The sequence below is a fragment of the Xenopus laevis genome, chromosome 7S, assembly GCF_017654675.1.
Source record: "Xenopus laevis strain J_2021 chromosome 7S, Xenopus_laevis_v10.1, whole genome shotgun sequence".
Lineage (NCBI taxonomy): Eukaryota > Metazoa > Chordata > Amphibia > Anura > Pipidae > Xenopus > Xenopus laevis.
Window position 1 is genome coordinate 95,275,048 of NC_054384.1, and position 17,878 is coordinate 95,292,925.

General features: G+C 40.7%; 1 protein-coding gene across 1 annotated transcript in view; it reads left to right on the forward strand.

Moving 5' to 3' along the window:
* bcl3.S (BCL3, transcription coactivator S homeolog) overlaps positions 1-17,878 on the forward strand; it is a 38,585-nt gene that overhangs the window by 17,141 nt on the left and 3,566 nt on the right. The window contains exons 3-7 of the mRNA XM_041571586.1: positions 3,398-3,506; positions 7,387-7,582; positions 12,677-12,765; positions 13,635-13,712; positions 14,620-14,787. Coding sequence (XP_041427520.1) covers positions 3,398-3,506; positions 7,387-7,582; positions 12,677-12,765; positions 13,635-13,712; positions 14,620-14,787 — 640 coding nt within the window. The remainder of the gene's footprint in view (positions 1-3,397; positions 3,507-7,386; positions 7,583-12,676; positions 12,766-13,634; positions 13,713-14,619; positions 14,788-17,878) is intronic.

Below are 17,878 nucleotides of genomic sequence, written 5' to 3' on the forward strand. Positions count from 1 at the left end.
ATTTTTTTCAAATTCGAATTGAATTTGGACTATTCCCTAGTTGAAGTACACAAAAAATAGCTCGAAATTCGAATTTTTTTCATTCAAAAATTCACCTCGACCTTTGATAAATCTGCCCCTTAAAATACAAGATTCCTGGACTCGTCCTTTTTTTTTACTTTAGTTCGCCTAAGCTATACTTGTTTGTATTGTCTCAATACTGGTGGATTTTAGGGTAGTTATTGGGTTTCTCCTAGAAGGTTTTAGTCATTCTTAGGTGCAGATTTATCAAGGGTCGAATTTCGAAGTAGAAAACGTAGAAATTCGAATAGAATCGAATAGAATCCTCCAACATTTTTTTATACATCGTATAATTGTATTCCGATCATAGTACGATCGTACGATCACATTCCGATCGTAATACGATCGTATTCCGATCGTACTTTGAATCAAACGATTTTATCGTAAGATCGTACGATTTTCCCAAAAAATCCTTTGATTTAAAAAAACGTAGCAAAACACACAGGAGGTCCCCCATAGGCTAAACAGCAATTTGGCAGGTTTAATTTGGCGAAGTATTGATGTCGAAGTTTTTTTTAAAGAGACAGTACTTCGATTATCGAATAGTCGAACAATTTTTACTTCGAATCGAAGTTGAAGTATATTCAAAGTCATAGTATCCTATTTGATGGTTGAAGTATCCGAAGAATTACTTTGAATTTCGAATTTTCGTACTTCGAAAATTCCCTCGAATTCACTTCGACCCTTGATAAATCTGCCCCTAAATATCTACAACTCTACATTGTAAATCCACCCCAGTAAGTGGAAGACGGTGCAGTTGCACACGAGAAAAATAATAACCGAAATTGAGGTAATAATTTCCCCTTTGTGTCCACAGCCACATTGTCTCTTCATTTCCTTGGCCAATTGTCCTTATCCCTTTGTTACACGAATCTCCACCTTCACCTTCTTGTTTTCTGTTCCTGCTAGAGCCCTCAAATTTCTTCAACTTGGCCCCCCATATTTCCTTTCCATCTCACATTTCTCCTCCGTGCTTGTTGATTCTTCCTTAAGTTATTGTAAATTAGATATCAGGTCCGGCTGTGGTTACGGAACAGGTTTGCCACTTTTGTTCCAAATTGTTTTCTTTTTATGACTAATTCTTAATATTCTGTTATCCTCCTTTTTGCCTCTATCCGGTTGCCTCATGCTCCCCGCAGTAAACAACAATATCATTTTTATTATAGGGGATCTAAACCCTCCATAAAACTGTCCTACTGCAGCCCCTAGTTCTCTAGAAAACAAACAAAAGATTAAATACTAAGTCACTAATAAGAATGCCAATTACCAGCCATTTCAGCCATCCTGCTCTGTTACCTACAGAGATTATATTATAAACTGTTGGCTTCATGATATTACATTGACATCAACCATCATTCTGGAGTTTAGTTTTTCTGTGATAGAAATACTGCATTTAAAGCTTCCAGGTCCAGTTGCAGTAATAAAGAACATGGAGCCAGATTTACACAGATCCGATGGGATTGTTATTGGAGGATTCTTTTGCATTTTAATGGTGTTGCTGACCCTGGAAATATTTTTAATCGTTTTAAAACTTTAATAACCGAGACGTTGCAAGACTACAAGGGGCAATATGTCACGTGTAACATATGAACATAATATGTTAATGTATGCTGGGATTCGTAGTCTACCAGAATTATCTCTTTCAGTGTTATCTCTCCATTGCCTCCAAGTCGTCTCTTATCCATGGTTTCAGTATTCCAATCTGCTGCCAATGTCTTCTCATACAGTATGTCTTCCATAGTCCAGTCATGCTAGAGGTTTCCAGACTCATTTGGTTCTAACCCTCATTGAGGCTCAAAATTTAATCTTTCCCAACGAACATAATAAAATACTTCTGTTTTAGCAAATCAACCATTGTTCCAAAAGATTAAGGTGAGGCCATTTTAAATGGCTGACTAGACTTCTAGCTGTATCTTGGAAATAATACAGGGATATATACATATATATATATATATATATATTTAGTCATCTAGAGTGTGCTGCTCTTACTTGCAAAGCTATATATATATATATATATCTATATATCTATATATCTATATATATCTATATCTATATCTATATCTATATATATATATATATATATATATATATATATATATATATATATATATATATATATACAGTATAGTCCCAATGGAGGAGCACTTACAGCAAAACTATATCATCTGCCTGGGAGCTGGTAGCAAACAATATTATAGTCCAATGAAGTTCAGCGCTTAACAGGTCTTGTTTTTTAATTTTTTAAAAATGATTTATATAATTTAAATTATAATGTAATTTCAATTTAAAAAAAAAAACCTTATTATTGTGTGTCTAGGTTTAGCATTCTGAAACCCAGACAAAAACCACCCAATCCTCACCCTGACTTGCCCAATCTCTCTCAACAACCAACCCAATGATTTCACCACCCACCTCTACATTGACTCCTCATGGCACCATCCCACCCCTTCAATAGCAATGTCCGGTTTGGAAAACATGCAAAAGTAGCCTTGATAGGCTAGGAACTGGTGGCAGCACACAAACGCACACATTAACTTATTTACAAATATTATGTAAAAAAAAAAAATTTCCTTTCAGATTTTTTTTCATGTTGCCAGTATAAATGACCAATGATTTTTTTTTTTTTAAATGAACATCAGAGGAAAAAAGACTGGAATGCGGGAAACCTCAAAATGACAAAACATGTTATTTAATTAAATTAAATGTGTGTGTGAAAACAGTTTTAAAGGATGGTTAATCAATCCCATAGAGTGCACATTGCTTGGTGCATCTTTCACCAAGCACAATGTCTACTTTTAGACAAAGGAGGTCAGTTTAGTGTAGAAAGCTAAAGGAGAGGTGGTTGTATGGAAGGTTGAAGGCAAAGTGCTGGGTTGTTTAGAGGGCTGAAGTAAAGGTGATTGTGTGCACATCTGAAAGGAAGATGTTGGTGTGGAAGTCTGAAAGGAAAGGTGGATGTATGGGAGGCTGAAGGGAAAGTGGTTGGTTGTGGGGAGAACTGAAGGAAAGGTAATTGTGTGAGGTCTGGCGATAAAGCGGTTATGTGGGATACTGGTGGGAAGTTGATTGTGTGAAAGGCTTATGGGAAGGTGGTTATGGTGAAGACAGAAAATGATTGTGTGAATGGCTGAAGGGAGGGTGTTTATGTGGATGGGAGAAACAAATAGTAACAGTTTAGAAAACTGTGGACACAAACATCTTCCTCTGCATCCTACTACCACTATATAGTTTCTCCATCAGCTTTCTCTGATTGTCACTGTACTCGTGTTCCTCTCATCCTTAGATGTGAACTTTTTGGTTATTCTTCAGGTCCATCACCTTCACTTTGTTTTTGCAGAGCTCTGCACATTGCTGTGGTTCATGGAAACATTTTGGCTGCTCAGAGGGTGATAGCTTTCCTCCTCCATGGAGCAAGACATCTAGATATGCTGAACAATCTCAGGCAGGTAAGTACTGTTTTACAGGTTATTTTATATACAGTATTTATATATGCCCAGTAAACTAGTTCAGTTGTGATGATGGAACATTGTTGTTGGCCACAAGAGCATTAGTAAGATGGGGCACTGATGTTGGGGGATCAGGCCTGGATAGTCTGTGCTCCAATTCATCCCACAGGTCTTCCTCCCACAATCTAAAATAATACATGTAGGTTTTATTGGCTGCTGATATAATAATTGTCATGTTATGTGAATATGATGATGGGGATGATTAAAAGCTCCACAGGGGAAGGGACTGAGATGAGTAAGAGCAATCTGTTTCTGTAAAATGATATATATCTTGATATATTTGGAACTCAGTTCCTTATTGTGCAGCCAGTTAAGGTAAGCCTCCAAGTGCTTGTGCAATTGCTCAATATACTAAGTCCCCCCCCCCTTACAAGTTAAAAAAAAAAATTGGGGCCCCATAAAATATTTTTTTTAAAAAATTGGTGGCAGGGGCCTATAGAGTATTAAAATAAAACATTGGTGGCCGGGGATTTTAAAAAAAACAACACATTGGTGTCAGTAGAATTGAACTCGTGGCTTCAGGACTTTAATTATAGCTGTTTTCATGACATCGGGTCTTTTCGCTGCTTCAGGACTTCAGTGTCGGCTCCTTTCGTGACTTCGGGTCTTTCTGCTGCTTCAGGACTTTGTCTGTTTGGCACTTCCGCAATTGGCTGTTCGGGACTTCGATCGGGCGGCGCGGCTTCGGAGTTGTCAAAGGGTGCCCGGCTATTCGAAAAGTGCAGGGCCCCCCTTCAGGCCCGGGCCACTTGTCCCCCCTGCCTCCCCCTGATGGCGGCCCTGGCTCTACGTCAGTTCTCATTAGTGCTTAACCTCAGTGTATCCTGTAAACTGGCTGGAAGCTTCACATTAACCCCTAGTTGTACTGCACTGTCTTTTCGTGCAGATTGAACACAAGATCGGGAAGTGCTTACATATAAAATACATGCAGCAGAGCTGCCAGTTCAACCCTCTAACTGCCAGCAGTGTGGAAACTATATTGCTTTTGCCGGACAGGAGATACAAGCAGGAGGTGGTTGGCACATGGTATTCAATAAAAATGCCCCTAGTTTGGGTGTTAGTTACAATGTGTAAGGTGCTTGAGCTAGGTGTTAAAGGGGTTGTTCATCTTTGAGTTGTAGACTTAGTATGGTGTAATTGTAAAGAGTGCTTTTGCAGTTGCAGTTGGTTTTCATTTTTTATTATTCGTAGTTTTTGACAAACTTGGATTTGTGGACAGGGCACAGAGGGAGTGTAGGGGGCGATGTGGTGTGGTGGGGGATGTGCTTCAGGGCGCCCGTTTTTTAAATACGGGTTTTTCTTAAAGGGTTGAATTCTCTTTTTAACAACTTTTTTCCTGACAGCTCTGCCAATACAGAGTACATTAGCAGCACATTAGCAGCACTAGGTCTTGGTGAAAACCTTTAGGTTTAGTGCATGGCATTGATTTTGAAGCCTTTTGCTCTCTAGCAGTTGTGCATAACCCTTTGTATATAGGGCCATTTACTACTCTCTGTTCATTGTTTTTGAAAATATAAGAGCATATTGTCTGCCGAACCTTGAATCTTTTGTGAAAGATTTGGCCGAATACCAAACTGAATCTAAACCCTAATTTGCATACCCAAATTAAGAAACCCGAGGGGATAAAATAACCGCACAAAAAGTCAGATGATTTTTTCGATTTGGATTCGGTTCAGCCAGGCACTTGCCTGAATCCTGCTGTAATATCAAAACAAATACCTTACTCCAACCCCAGGCTTAGGGTTGTCACCTTTCAGTGGCCCACGATCCAAGCAGGGGAGCCATGACGTCAGAGGGGCAGAGTCAGTGACATTGCGGGTGGAGCGAGCAATCCCACGGGGGCGGGGCTACGATGCGGCGATCAGTGATTGGCTGATCGCCTTGTCAATCAAGGGAGATCCTGTCCAGTTTTTCTTATTTGGAAAACAAGCAGACGGTCTTGACCCGGGCAGCCCTTCCATAAACCGGACTGTCTGGGTCAAATCCGGATAGGGTTGGCACCTAGCCGGTATTTTACCGGCCTGGCCAGTAAAACTGATGATTGATCCCAATGTTATTAATAGGGAAAAAAGATAAATATATAGGAAGACCAGTATTTTTTTACAGAAAAGGTGGCAACCCTAAATCCGGACAGATGACAACCCTACCCAGGCCCCATTTATTGGTTACCCATTCATAAATGGACCCATCTGTTTACCTGCTTAAAATATTCAGAACAGCTCAGTTTGGTTGTCTGACGTCACTCTCGCTCCGCTTCTGGTCCCTTTCTGTGCAAGCTCGTCACAGGAGCTTACAAAGCTGAAGCTGCTCTAGACTTGGCTTCCGCTGTGCATGCTCCATGTAAGCAATCACACAGAAGAGTACCCAAAGGGGTGCAAGATGGTGCCTGCCAACCCATTTTGAAATCATACAGATGCACAGAGAGGTCCACTTTTGAGACTAATGGGTGGCACAGAGAGGGAGCAGGGAAGGTGGGGGTGTTTGAGGGATTCCAATATAGATGGAGGGTTTCGTTGTCCTTTAAACCACATCCACCACTATCTGTCTCTGATATACTCCACTGTCAAGTAAAGTATTTTCCCATTGCTAAATTCCATTATACAAAGCTGTTACTGTAACTGACTCCTGCTCTCCTATATTATAAATATTGTGTTACGTCTCTTATTAAGACATGCTCTTGCTGGGAAATCATGTGGCACCGGGGTTTCCCCTTTCTCGTCTCACTGCATTTCCTTCTAAGTCACTTTTCACTAGAAGTAATAAAAAAAGCACCACTGAGACTCTCACAAGGACATTTTTAACAAGAACACTCAAAATACATTATATTATTGTACAGACTCTCTCCAGTTCTGTCTCTTTCATTCCATCCATCTGCCATGTCAAGTCATTACTTTAGTCATAAGCCATAAATTGCTATTTGTAACATTATCTCTCATTGGAATTTTTTAGATTGGAGAAAAGGTGCTTGTAGGAGGGATGTACTCGGTGCTTCACCTTTAAGTTAACGTTTAGTATGTTATAGAATGGCTAATTCTAAGCCACTTTTCAATTAGTTTTTTTTATAGTTTTTTTTAATTATTTACCTTCTTCTTCTGACTCTTTCTAGCTTTCAAATGGGGGTCACTGATGCCATCTAAAACACAAATGCTCTTTAAGGCTATAGATTGTATTGTTATTGCTACTTTTTATAACTTTATATCTTTCTAACCAGGCCTGTCCTATTCGTATTCTAGTCTCTTATTCAAATCAATACATGGTTGCTAGGGTAAAGGCTCTCCAGTTTTCTTCATTATCTATGATACCGCTGTGGAGATGGCTACTCTACTAAGCTGTTGGTGAGCCTGACCATAAGTCATCTGGAGGATCGGTTGGGAATTAATTAAATATATTGCTAGGGTAAAAGCAACAGTTATGACCAATGTGTCCCCCCTCAAGTCTCTGATTGGTTACTGCCTGGTAACTAATCAGTGGAAACAAGAGAGCTGCAAAGCAGGAAGTAGTGTCCGGCTATTATGTTAGACATCCACTCACTTTGTACATTACATTTTTGGCTAACTAACAATTACTTTAAGGTTTGACTTACATGTGCATGGTATCACTCTCTGAATGATTTTGTTCAGGCCCAGACTGGCAATCGGTGGGTTCTGGCAAATGCCAGAGGGGCTGCTGTTAGATGGCATAGACAGTCACTATTTAGTGGGCTGGTGGGGGGCTGTTTGGGCCTCTGTGTGGCCTGTTGGGGCCTCGGGGTACCTGAAATGCCAGGGCCTGTTTTGATTCTCAGTCTAGACCTGATTTTGTTTCCTTCACCCAACCCCAGACCCCGCTTCACCTTGCGGTGATCACAGATCAGCCAGCCATGGTCTCCCTCCTCTTGCAACATGGAGCTACACCTCAGATTCCAGACCGCAATGGGCAGACTTGCGTTCACCTAGCCTGTGAATATGAGAGCATGAGGTGCCTGGAAATCCTACTGAGAGGAAGAAAATGGGGCCTGGAAGCAACAAATTACCAGGGTATGTGGAAAAAGGACTCATTTTAGGATCCATTTGCTAGACAAGCAGATGTAAGGATGATGGAGTTTGTTCAGAGGGAAAAATAGGACCTGGTTGCTGCAAATTACCAGGTTATGTGTCAATCCAAAAAATCCTGGAATCCATTTACTAGAAGAGCTGACGAATACTTTACTCAACCTAGCATTTTTCATCTGTTACAGCCAATTAGTTCTGCTGTCAATAAGGGCCTCACAGCCTGGGTAACCTGTTTCCAGATGTTACCAGAAGTGAGTCTGAATTCTGGCACAGGCCTGCGCTTAGGGTTGCCACCTTTTAATAAAATTTGCACTGGCCGGTGCTAGGGGCGGTAAAAAGGGGAGGGGCTTGACGGCAAAGGGGACTAGGTGTGACGTAAAAAGGGGAGGGGCGTGACATCATAGGGGACGGGGCCGCAGGGGTTCGATTGGCCAGACGGAGAAAAAAAGGTACGTTTTGAGCAGATTGGGCCGGGCCAAAGGCTTTAGTTAGGGATATTACAAATTTACCGGCAGCTACATTGCACCAGCCTTGGCAGGTGTTTTACAGGCTAGGCCGGTAAAATACCGGCCGGGTGGCAACCCTACCTGCACAAAATAGATTAACAGGATCTGATTACCATATAACCCATTAAAAGAGTTGTTCACCTTCCAAACACTTTTTTTCAGTTGAGTTGTTTTCAGATTGGTTTCAGATTGTTCTCCAGGAATAAAGACTTTTTTCAATTGTTTTCCAATTTTGATTTTTTTTATCTTTTTCCCCAAATTCAAGTTTAATGTTTGTGTCTCTTGTGTTTCAGTCTGGCAGCTCAGTGATCCAGGTGCAATCGCTGTTACAATTTGCTGTATTTTAGTGGCTACATTCGTTTATCCATTCTCAGTATCTGTGGAATATTAGCAACTATTGTATCAATTCTAACAGCTGCCTTTAATGAAAATGAGGGATTGAGCAGAGCAGGGGCAAAGATAAGAAAAATATCAACTAAATGTATCAATTTAGAACAATTAAAGCACCGAGACCCCCCCCCCCCTTCCAGAGCTTGTGAAAAATTACACTTCAATATTAGAGAAACCATCATAAATAGAAACGAGAAATTAATTGCAAAAAGTCTTTATCTCTGGGGAACAATCTGAAAACAACTAATCTGAAAAAAGTTTTTGAAGGTGATTAACCCGTTTATTTATACCTGTAATATTGGTCTGATAGGAAATACACTTTTTATATGATTGTTAAGCAATCAGTTCAGATACAGAATGGAAGAGTGATGGCCACTTGGGATACCTTTATTCTGTACAGTAACGTAGGCCTTATAGGTAGCGAGTGAGAAAGTCAAATTCATGCCCCCTCCCTAGATACAAATGAAACTGAAGGGAGTGACATTTATTTGTTTTCTAATTCAAATACCCGAGTTGCTCCCTCATGAGAACTATCTCGTCTTTTTATTAGACCAGTAGTAGGGTTTTTTTTACTCTTTCCCTTTCTTGGCTTCTCCTTTTCTGCTGTTTGTGTTTGTTGTTGGGCACTTTACCATTGGATTACTAGCGTTAGCAATGAGTTCTAGGGACTTTTTGTTCAGACCTGTGCTTCAGTTCTAGGAAACGTGCAGATTCCACCTCCCTTAAAGAGGCGACACTGACCTCTGTCTCACAAGCAACTGACTTAATCAAAAGCAAATATAAACTTTGTTTGTTCAATGTTGTTACTGTATATATGTTCATGTAGGTGTTTGGCTCTTGGGCCCAGAGCCAGAATTCTTAATTCACCAGCTGCTACACAATATTACATTTGTCTTTGGCATTTTGCAAATGGCTCTACATGTTTGTGCTTTCATAGTGGAGTGAAATAGTTTCACCTCATTCTGAACCGCAGTATTGCCTTCATTTGCCTTTGCTTCATACAGAGAGGGTGGTAGGAGTGTTGCAGGTATAAGGTACAGGATTTCTTGTTCACCTGACAAAGCTGAAAGCTGCAATGGGGTATTTACCCTGCCCTAAGGTGCAGAGCACAGGCTGTTCCCCACATTAGCATAGGCAAAAGTACTTAAAGGAGACATATTGTGTAAAAAACAAGAATGTGAAGGAATGTGCTTAAAACAGTGGTATTTCTGGTTACTTTACTGAAAAATTCTGAAAAAACCCTAATAGCCCATCCTCCATTCCACTTCCTGCTGCCTCCTTTCCCAGGCTGTGCAGGGGAGCTAGCGGAACTTAGCACACTACACTATATTAAAGGAACCAATTAGCAGCTTGGCGGACCCGAAGCCCATATTTGCTTGTGTGACTGCAGCACTGTGATTGGCTATCCCCCTCCTACTGTGCTTTTGGCAGGGAGCATTAGGACACGCCCACCCCTCATTTGAAACACGGACAGGGACCATGGCAGATCTATAGGGAGCTCCAATAAAGGAGCCTTTTTTTAAAAGATAATATTAACGTTTAGCCCAAAAATAAACCAGCACCATATATTATACAATATTGTCTGCAATATTAGAATGGGTTTTTAGCTGTGTAATATGTCTCCTTTAATAGAATTTTGCCTCACACTAAGCACTTAAGTGCATGCACCTCTGCCATTATTTAATGGGCCCTTAGATGTTAGTGACAGTTACAGTAACCCAGAGCAACAAGTACCACTTCCAGTCTTCTATTTGCTTGAGTTTAGCAATCTAGTCAGAAACCTCATTCCCAAGCAGCTAATATAAGGAATTAGGACCTCTCCAGTGCCTTGGCTTCACCTAATGAAGATGATCAGCTCTTGAAACCTTAGGGATCATTTACAAATCCCCAGACAGAGGTGCGTAACTACAGAGGAAGCGGGGGGGGGGGCAGGAGGTATAGGGGCCCCATGAGGCCCTAATTCATATACAATTTCAATAAATATTGGTAAAACAGGTCAACCTCTAGACATTTTGGGGGCAATAAAGTCAACTCATAAGGGTTTATTTATTAAAATCTGAATTGATCTGATTTTCTTTCTTTAAAAAAAAAAAAAAAAGGCCGAGCAAATTTGTATCTACGATTTAACCTTATTTATTATTTAAAAAGCACAATTTAATCGGATCGGGAAAACTCGTTAAAATCGAGCGAAAACCCAAAACATTGTTTTTTCAAAATTTTTTCCCCAATTGATCGATTTTTTCAAGTTTTTTTTTCGAGCCAGAATTTTCCAGATTTTTGCCTGAAAAACCTTAAGTATTCGGATTTTCAGGCTAATTCCAGCACAGACCACAGTAACTTCCAAGTAGGATAGGGACCACTCCCATTGACTTATATACAACCTCGGCAGGTCTGAGATGACATTAAAAAGACTTGTATTTTTCGAGTTTTTAACATTCAGGCTTCAATAAAAAACCCTCGTAATGATACAGCTCCATTTGGTTAAAAAAATAAAATAACTTTAATAAAATACAAAAAAAAAAAGTGCAAATACATGGCATATTGTACCTGTATTTCATGCTTTGCACCCTGCCTTCCAGGTCGTAAATTACCCCTATTGTGTATATTATACCAGTAGAAATCTGGAAGTGTAAAATGGAAATAAGCATAAATGTGTGCAACTTGAGCTATCTCTGGATGGGGTGCAACTAGGGGGTGACTGTTATAACACCTGCAAATAATGGGGCTTTACATCAGTGTTACCCCAACTGTGGCAAAGAATATATAATAAAATTACTGAATAATTAAACAAGAGCAAATGATAGCATTGTTCCTTCCCCCACACCTAGTTGGCCCATTCCCTAGATGTGTAGTAACATGCTGGGAAGGATATGGGCGCACCATGCAATTAAGATCTCACTGACCTAGAAATGTCTGTGCTACAATGCATGTCCAGACCAGCAGCCAGATAAGAAGGAGAAAAACAATGCTTCTTTTACAAAGGCTCAGACATACTGTCAGTCCTTGTGAGAAATGCACCATAAAATGTAGTTTTGTCCCTATTACCAGAAATGCACAGTTCAGGCTCAAACAGGCTCGTTCCTCCCAATCACCAATTGCAACTAACTGCAGGCAAAGCGTATTTGCTGCGACAAATATTGTACATCCAGCCCATATTATTGTGACATCTGTTTATTACCAAGGAACGTCCAGTTCCCTTCATTTCAGAATCCTTCCTCTATTCAGGGCAATAAGTATACCTGGACTACTGCTAGTACTATTAACTTTATATCATTCCAAAAGAGTTAAAAACGACAGCCCCCTTTGAAATGTGACTCTGCGCAGCTAAACACTAAGCCCTCATTAAAGGAGACATAATGCTTAAATGAAAATCCCCCCTAATCTCATAGGCAATAATAACTACTATATAGTGCCAGTTTCACTCTGAGCTGTAAATGATTAACTTTAAAAATAGCCCCTTTATTGGAGCTCCCCATAGATCATCCCTGGTCCGAGGGGTGGGTGTGTCCTAAGGGTCCCTGCTGGAAGGAAGCACAGTAGGAGGGGGAGTAGCCAATCACAGCCCTGCATTCACACAAACAAAGCCAGGCTTCAGTTCCCAATCAGGGCCACCCATCTGCTGATTGGCTCCTATACTGCAATGCCATGTGCTGAATGCTGCTACCCTGCACAGCAGCCTGGGAAAGGAGGCAGCAGGAACAGATGGATGGGACTAGTAGGGGTTTTGAAGAAATTTTCAATTAATCAACACAAAACACATCTTTTTTAAGCACATTCTTTCTATAATTAGAGGAATATAATATACTGACACGTTCTTGTTTTTTACACAATATGTCCCTTTTAACTTAGCGGTGGTCTGGGCAATAGGGAACCTGTAAAAAACAACTATTTATATATATACGGTAGTATGGAACTGCTGGTAAAGAAGGCAGTGGCACTGATTGGCATATAGAGCAGGGACATACAATTCATCCAGGGATGGAGCAAACATTTAGTGCATCATCTCCCCACCATGTCACTTTATTATACAATTAATTACTGCACTCTATTCCTTTATAATGACCTTTGTGATGTTGTTGTGCTGTGCCTTGGGAGCCATGTTGTCTCTCCCTCTTATCATTGGTGTATGGCTTCCGTCCCTTTTTGTATAAAATAAAAGCAATATTTCTGCCCTCTCCCTCAGGTATGACTGCTCTGCATGTGGCTATCAGTACTGGACATGAGGACCTGGCACTCTGTTTACTGGATAATGGAGCAGATGTGGATACTGTGGTAGGAATATTTCTGATAGAATAACACAACATATATATATATATATGTATATATATATATATATATATATATATATATATATCATAATTGCCTATTTCTGTAGAATTTGTTGACTGAATCTTTTTTATAATCTGCATTCAAACATTATTTATACACATACTTCTATAAACTAACTGTAGATATTGAGATCACTATAGCCTTGGATTTTATGATTGTCCAAGAAGTCATCCATGGCAATCTTAAAGATTACGGGAGAAGGGACGAAGCATTTAGGGGGTTATTTATTAAAGTCCAAATGCCAAAACAATTTGAGATTTATTGAACCCCAAGGATGGAAAAAAAGTCCAAGTCCAAAAATCCGCCATCTCAGACCTGCCGAGGTTGTATATAAGTCAATAGGAGAAGTCCCCTCTCCCATTTGGAAGTTTCTGTGGTCTGTGCTGAAATTAGCCCAAAAGTCTGACTATTTTGGATTTTTCTGGCAAAAATCTGAAAAATTTAGACTTTTTCGGGAAGAAGCCCAAAAAAATCAAGTGATTCAGGAAAAAACTCAGAAAAAATCTTATGATTCAGATTTTCCCTCGATTTTTTTCGCGTTTGTCCCTGACCTGATTAAATTGTGCTTTTTAAATAATAAACAAGATTTATATTTTTATGAGTAGTTTGGTCTGACTTTTTTTTATTAAAATATTCATAAAAATCTGGATTTTGATAAATGTGCGTCCCCGTGTTTAAAATGAAGGTAGCTTCACTAGATGTACTCTCTATTAGTGAACAGTGAGTGCTGCTGTTTAGATGTGATACAGACATGACTTACAAATGGCAACACCTGAACATACATAGACTCCCTACGTACCTTTTTATTCCAGGACATAAAGAGCGGCCGCAGTTCCTTGATCCAAGCAGTGGAAGGTGGTTCTATAGAACTGGTTTCTCTTCTCTTACAGGTAAGTGAGGTTCCTTATGGAAACTCTGAGTCTGATACAGATGGAGGGTGGTCAAAGTTTACACCTACAAAATGCTAATTATTTTTTTTATGCCCGTACCACAAAATAAGTGTTTAGAGTCGCATGGCATTGGTGTGCATTGGGTCTATATTAACCCACAGTCATATCAGCTCTAAAACAAAACATCTGAGTGACATGGGTTTCTAAACCTGGGACAAGATTATGCTTCAAAATGTTACTTAGCCTTAAAGGGATACTGTGATGGGAAAAAATGTTTATTTCAAAATGCATCAATAGTACTGCTCCACCAGAATTCTGCTCTGAAATCCATTTCTCAAAAAAGTAAACAGAGTTTAATTGAGAAATCTGACATGGTGCTAGACATACAGTATGTCAGTTTCCCAGCTACCTCCAGTCATGTGATTAGTGCTCTGATAAACTTCACTCTTTACTGCTGAATGATATCACCCTATCACCCTTCTCTCCCCCCCCCCCCCAGCAGCCTAACAGCAGAACAATGGGAAGGTAACCAGATAGCAGCTCCCTAACACAAGATAACAGCTGCCTGGTAGATATCAGGGCCGGAACTAGGGGTAGGCAGAAGAGGCAGCTGCCTAGGACGCAACGATTGAGGGGCGCTGAGCAGCTGACTCTTCTGCCAGCTCTAGACCGGACGCACCTTATAACCAGCTTGCCCGCTCCCCTTTCCATTACGCGCGTAACGTCAATGCGCACACACGCGTGTGACGTCACTGCGCATGCGCATAAAATGTTACAGCCCATAAGCGCGCAGCCACAGCCAAGTGCAACTCTTTTACACTTCTGTGAATCATTGACACATTATGGGCTCTGTGACCTCTGTGTGCTTCATAGTAACCTGTGTGTTTCCCATATGGTGGTTTTACAGAGGGGCGCCCAAGTCAATGCGCAGACGTATGCCGGTAACACAGCATTGCATGTGGCCAGTGGGCGAGGCCTGGTAGAGATCACAAGGTTACTGCTGCGGAGCGGAGCTGATGGCACCATAAAGAACTGTCACAATGATACCGCTGTGACCGTGGCAAAGGATAGAATGGTGAGCACAGATAACATTTTTGTTTCTCCAGCTAAATTTGCCATTGGCATAATGACCAGTATGTGAGGAGTTAAGTGGTGATTCTCCTGGCACAAAACAGCCAGCCAATAAGACTACAGTTTCCAGCACCAAATAAAAAGCTTGGGTTATAACAAGGGATGACGCTATATACCATAGTAGCAGAGTCTACAACCCCAACTCTGTGATGTCCAGTTTTCAATCCCATTGGACCTTATTCCCAGTCTGCACCCCACTGCCCTGGTCAGTGTCAGTTCTTCAAGCCAGAAATACTACTTCAGGTATGGGACCTATTATCCAGAATGCTCAAGATCTTTTTTTTGTAATTTGGATCTTCATACCTTAAAGGACCGGTAACATCAACATTTTTTTTTAAATAAATTAGTTAGTATACCACGAAAAAAAAACCCACCAAGACGAATTAAACTTTAAAATCTCACAGCCTGTATTTAAAAAATAACTTACCGAAACTCCGCTTGTGATCCTCTTCAGAAAAGGCGATCCGGCGATCCGGCGATCCATCGTGCATCACTCAATTTCTCCTCCCTGCCTTCCTTATAGGAGATAGCCAGGGAGGAGAAATCGTGTGCCGCATGATGGATTGTCGCCGTGTCAACTTTTGTGAAGAGGAGATTCGGTAAGTTATTTCTTAATAAAGTCTGTGAGATTTTAAAGTTTAATTAGTCTTGGTGGCTTTTTTTCATGATATACTAACAAATTTTTTTTTTTAATTTTTTGATGTTACTGGTCCATCTAAAAAAGGACTACTAGTCTACTAAAAAATCATTTAAACATTAATTAAACCCTACAGGTCTCCAATAACGATTAATTATACCTTAGTTGTGAGAACGTGCATGGTACTGATTAATTATGTCACAGAAAAAGGAAATATTCTTTAAAAATTTTAATCATTTGGGTAAAATGGAGTCTATGGGAGATGGCTGTCCCGTAATTTGAAGCTTTCTGGATAACGAGTTTCCAGATAACGGATCCTATACCTGTACTAATATACCCTAGAGATTTTCTGCAAAAAAATGTAGTATTGGGCACCGGTTAGTGAGTGGACACCAAAGTGGGGTTTTAACCATGTCAGAAGGTAATGAACACCTGTAGGTGGCATTATGATGAGGAGCACATGTTACCAGTGGCCAAAGCCCTTCAAAAATGAAGCCACAGTGAATGGAAATATTTTTTCTTAAAAAATGATTTATCCTCTATCTTGAAAAAAATGCTGGTATTTTATCTCTTGAGCCACAATAGGCACATTCTCCCTGAGATTTGCAGTGACGTATGCAGCCTGTCATGGTGTCAATTAGAATGCCCCTATCACTGGTGATGACTTGAGGATTTGGCCAGAATACATGGCAGTAGTTTTTCTATGTGGATCTGATTGATTTAGGTCAAACATCTGAAAGATCCACGTGATTGATTAATATGTTAAGTATGTTAAATACACTCTGTGGCAAGCTAATAATAAGGTGCTTCCCCTACTTGATTATAGAATTTTTGAGTTGTTGCACCTGAATAACTGGAACATCAGAGAAAGTCAGACGGGTTTCACCAGCATGCCAATCCTCAGCTCTGCCTACATGTAGCCCTGCCCTAGTTAAACATCTATCCTATCTGAGTTCACCAGGTCAATGAAGGTGAAAATGTTGCCCCTCACATTTCATTTTATCACATTAGAACAGGTATTTTATTATTTTTATTAACATGTATTTATATAGCGCCAACATATTGCGTAGCACTGTAAAGTAAATGTGATTATACAACTACATCACATGAATTACATACATAGAATATATGGAGTAACAAACATCACAATCAATACAGGTACAAAAAGGTGAGGAAGGCCCTATGCATAGGCATACAGTCTAAAGGGAAGGGAGTAATACACAAGGTGTGGGAGTGGGCAAGATCGAATTAAGTGGGTGAGAAATGTGGTATTGCGTTTGGTAGTTAAGCAGAGTGAGGGTAGGCTTCTCGAAAGAAGTGCATTTTCAGAGATTTCTTGAAAGTAGAAAGGTTGGGAGAAAGTCGGACAGACCGTGGGAGAGCGTTCCAGAGGAGGGGTGCAGCCCTTGCAAAGGGGGCATGCGAGCATGTGAGGAGGTAATGAGAGAAGAGTTGAGTAGCAGGTCAGTAGAGGAGCGTAGTAAGCGAGTGGGTGAGTATATAGAGATGAGTTTAGAGATGTAGGGTGGGGCAGAGTTATGAAGTGCTTTGAAAGTCAGTGTCATTAATTTGAATTTGATTCTGAAAGGTAACGGAAGCCAGTGCAGGGATTGACAGAATGGCGAGGCAGAGGAGGAGCGGTTGCTGAGGTGTATGAGCCTCGCAGCAGTGTTCATTATGGACTGGAGAGGTGACAGTCTCTGGAGGGGGAGGCCAATTAAAAGAGAGTTACAGTAGTCTAGACGCGATGTGATGAGAGAGTGAATAAGAATTTTGGCAGCGTCTTGGGTGATAAATGATCGTATTTTGGATATGTTCCTTAGGTGGAAGTGACAAGATTTAATAAGTGACTGGATATGAGGAGTGAATGACAGGGCAGAATCTAGGATAACCCCAAGGCACCGGGCCTGGGGAGAGGGGGTGATAGTGGAATTGTTAACTATGATGGATACTTCGGGGATGCTACTGGTGTTAGTTGGAGGAAAGAGAACCATTTCAGTTTTAGAGAGGTTTAATTTAAGGTAGCGTTGTGACATCCAGGTAGAGATAGCGGACAGGCAGGAGGAGACGCGAGTTAGGAGTTCTGGGTTGAGATCAGGAGATGAGAGATAGATCTGAGTATCGTCAGCATAGAGGTGGTAGTGGAAACCATAAGAATTTATTAATTTGCCAAGGGAGGAAGTATAGAGGGAGAATAGTAATGGTCCCAGGACAGAGCCTTGGGGAACTCCAACAGAAAGAGGTAGGGGAGAAGATGCTACTCCATTGTAGGAGACACTGAAGGAACGATTGGTGATGTAAGAAGAGAACCAAGACAGGGCTGTGTCACGAAGGCCAAGTGACTGGAGGGACTGGAGGAGGAGAGGGTGATCTACAGTGTCAAATGCGGCTGAGAGGT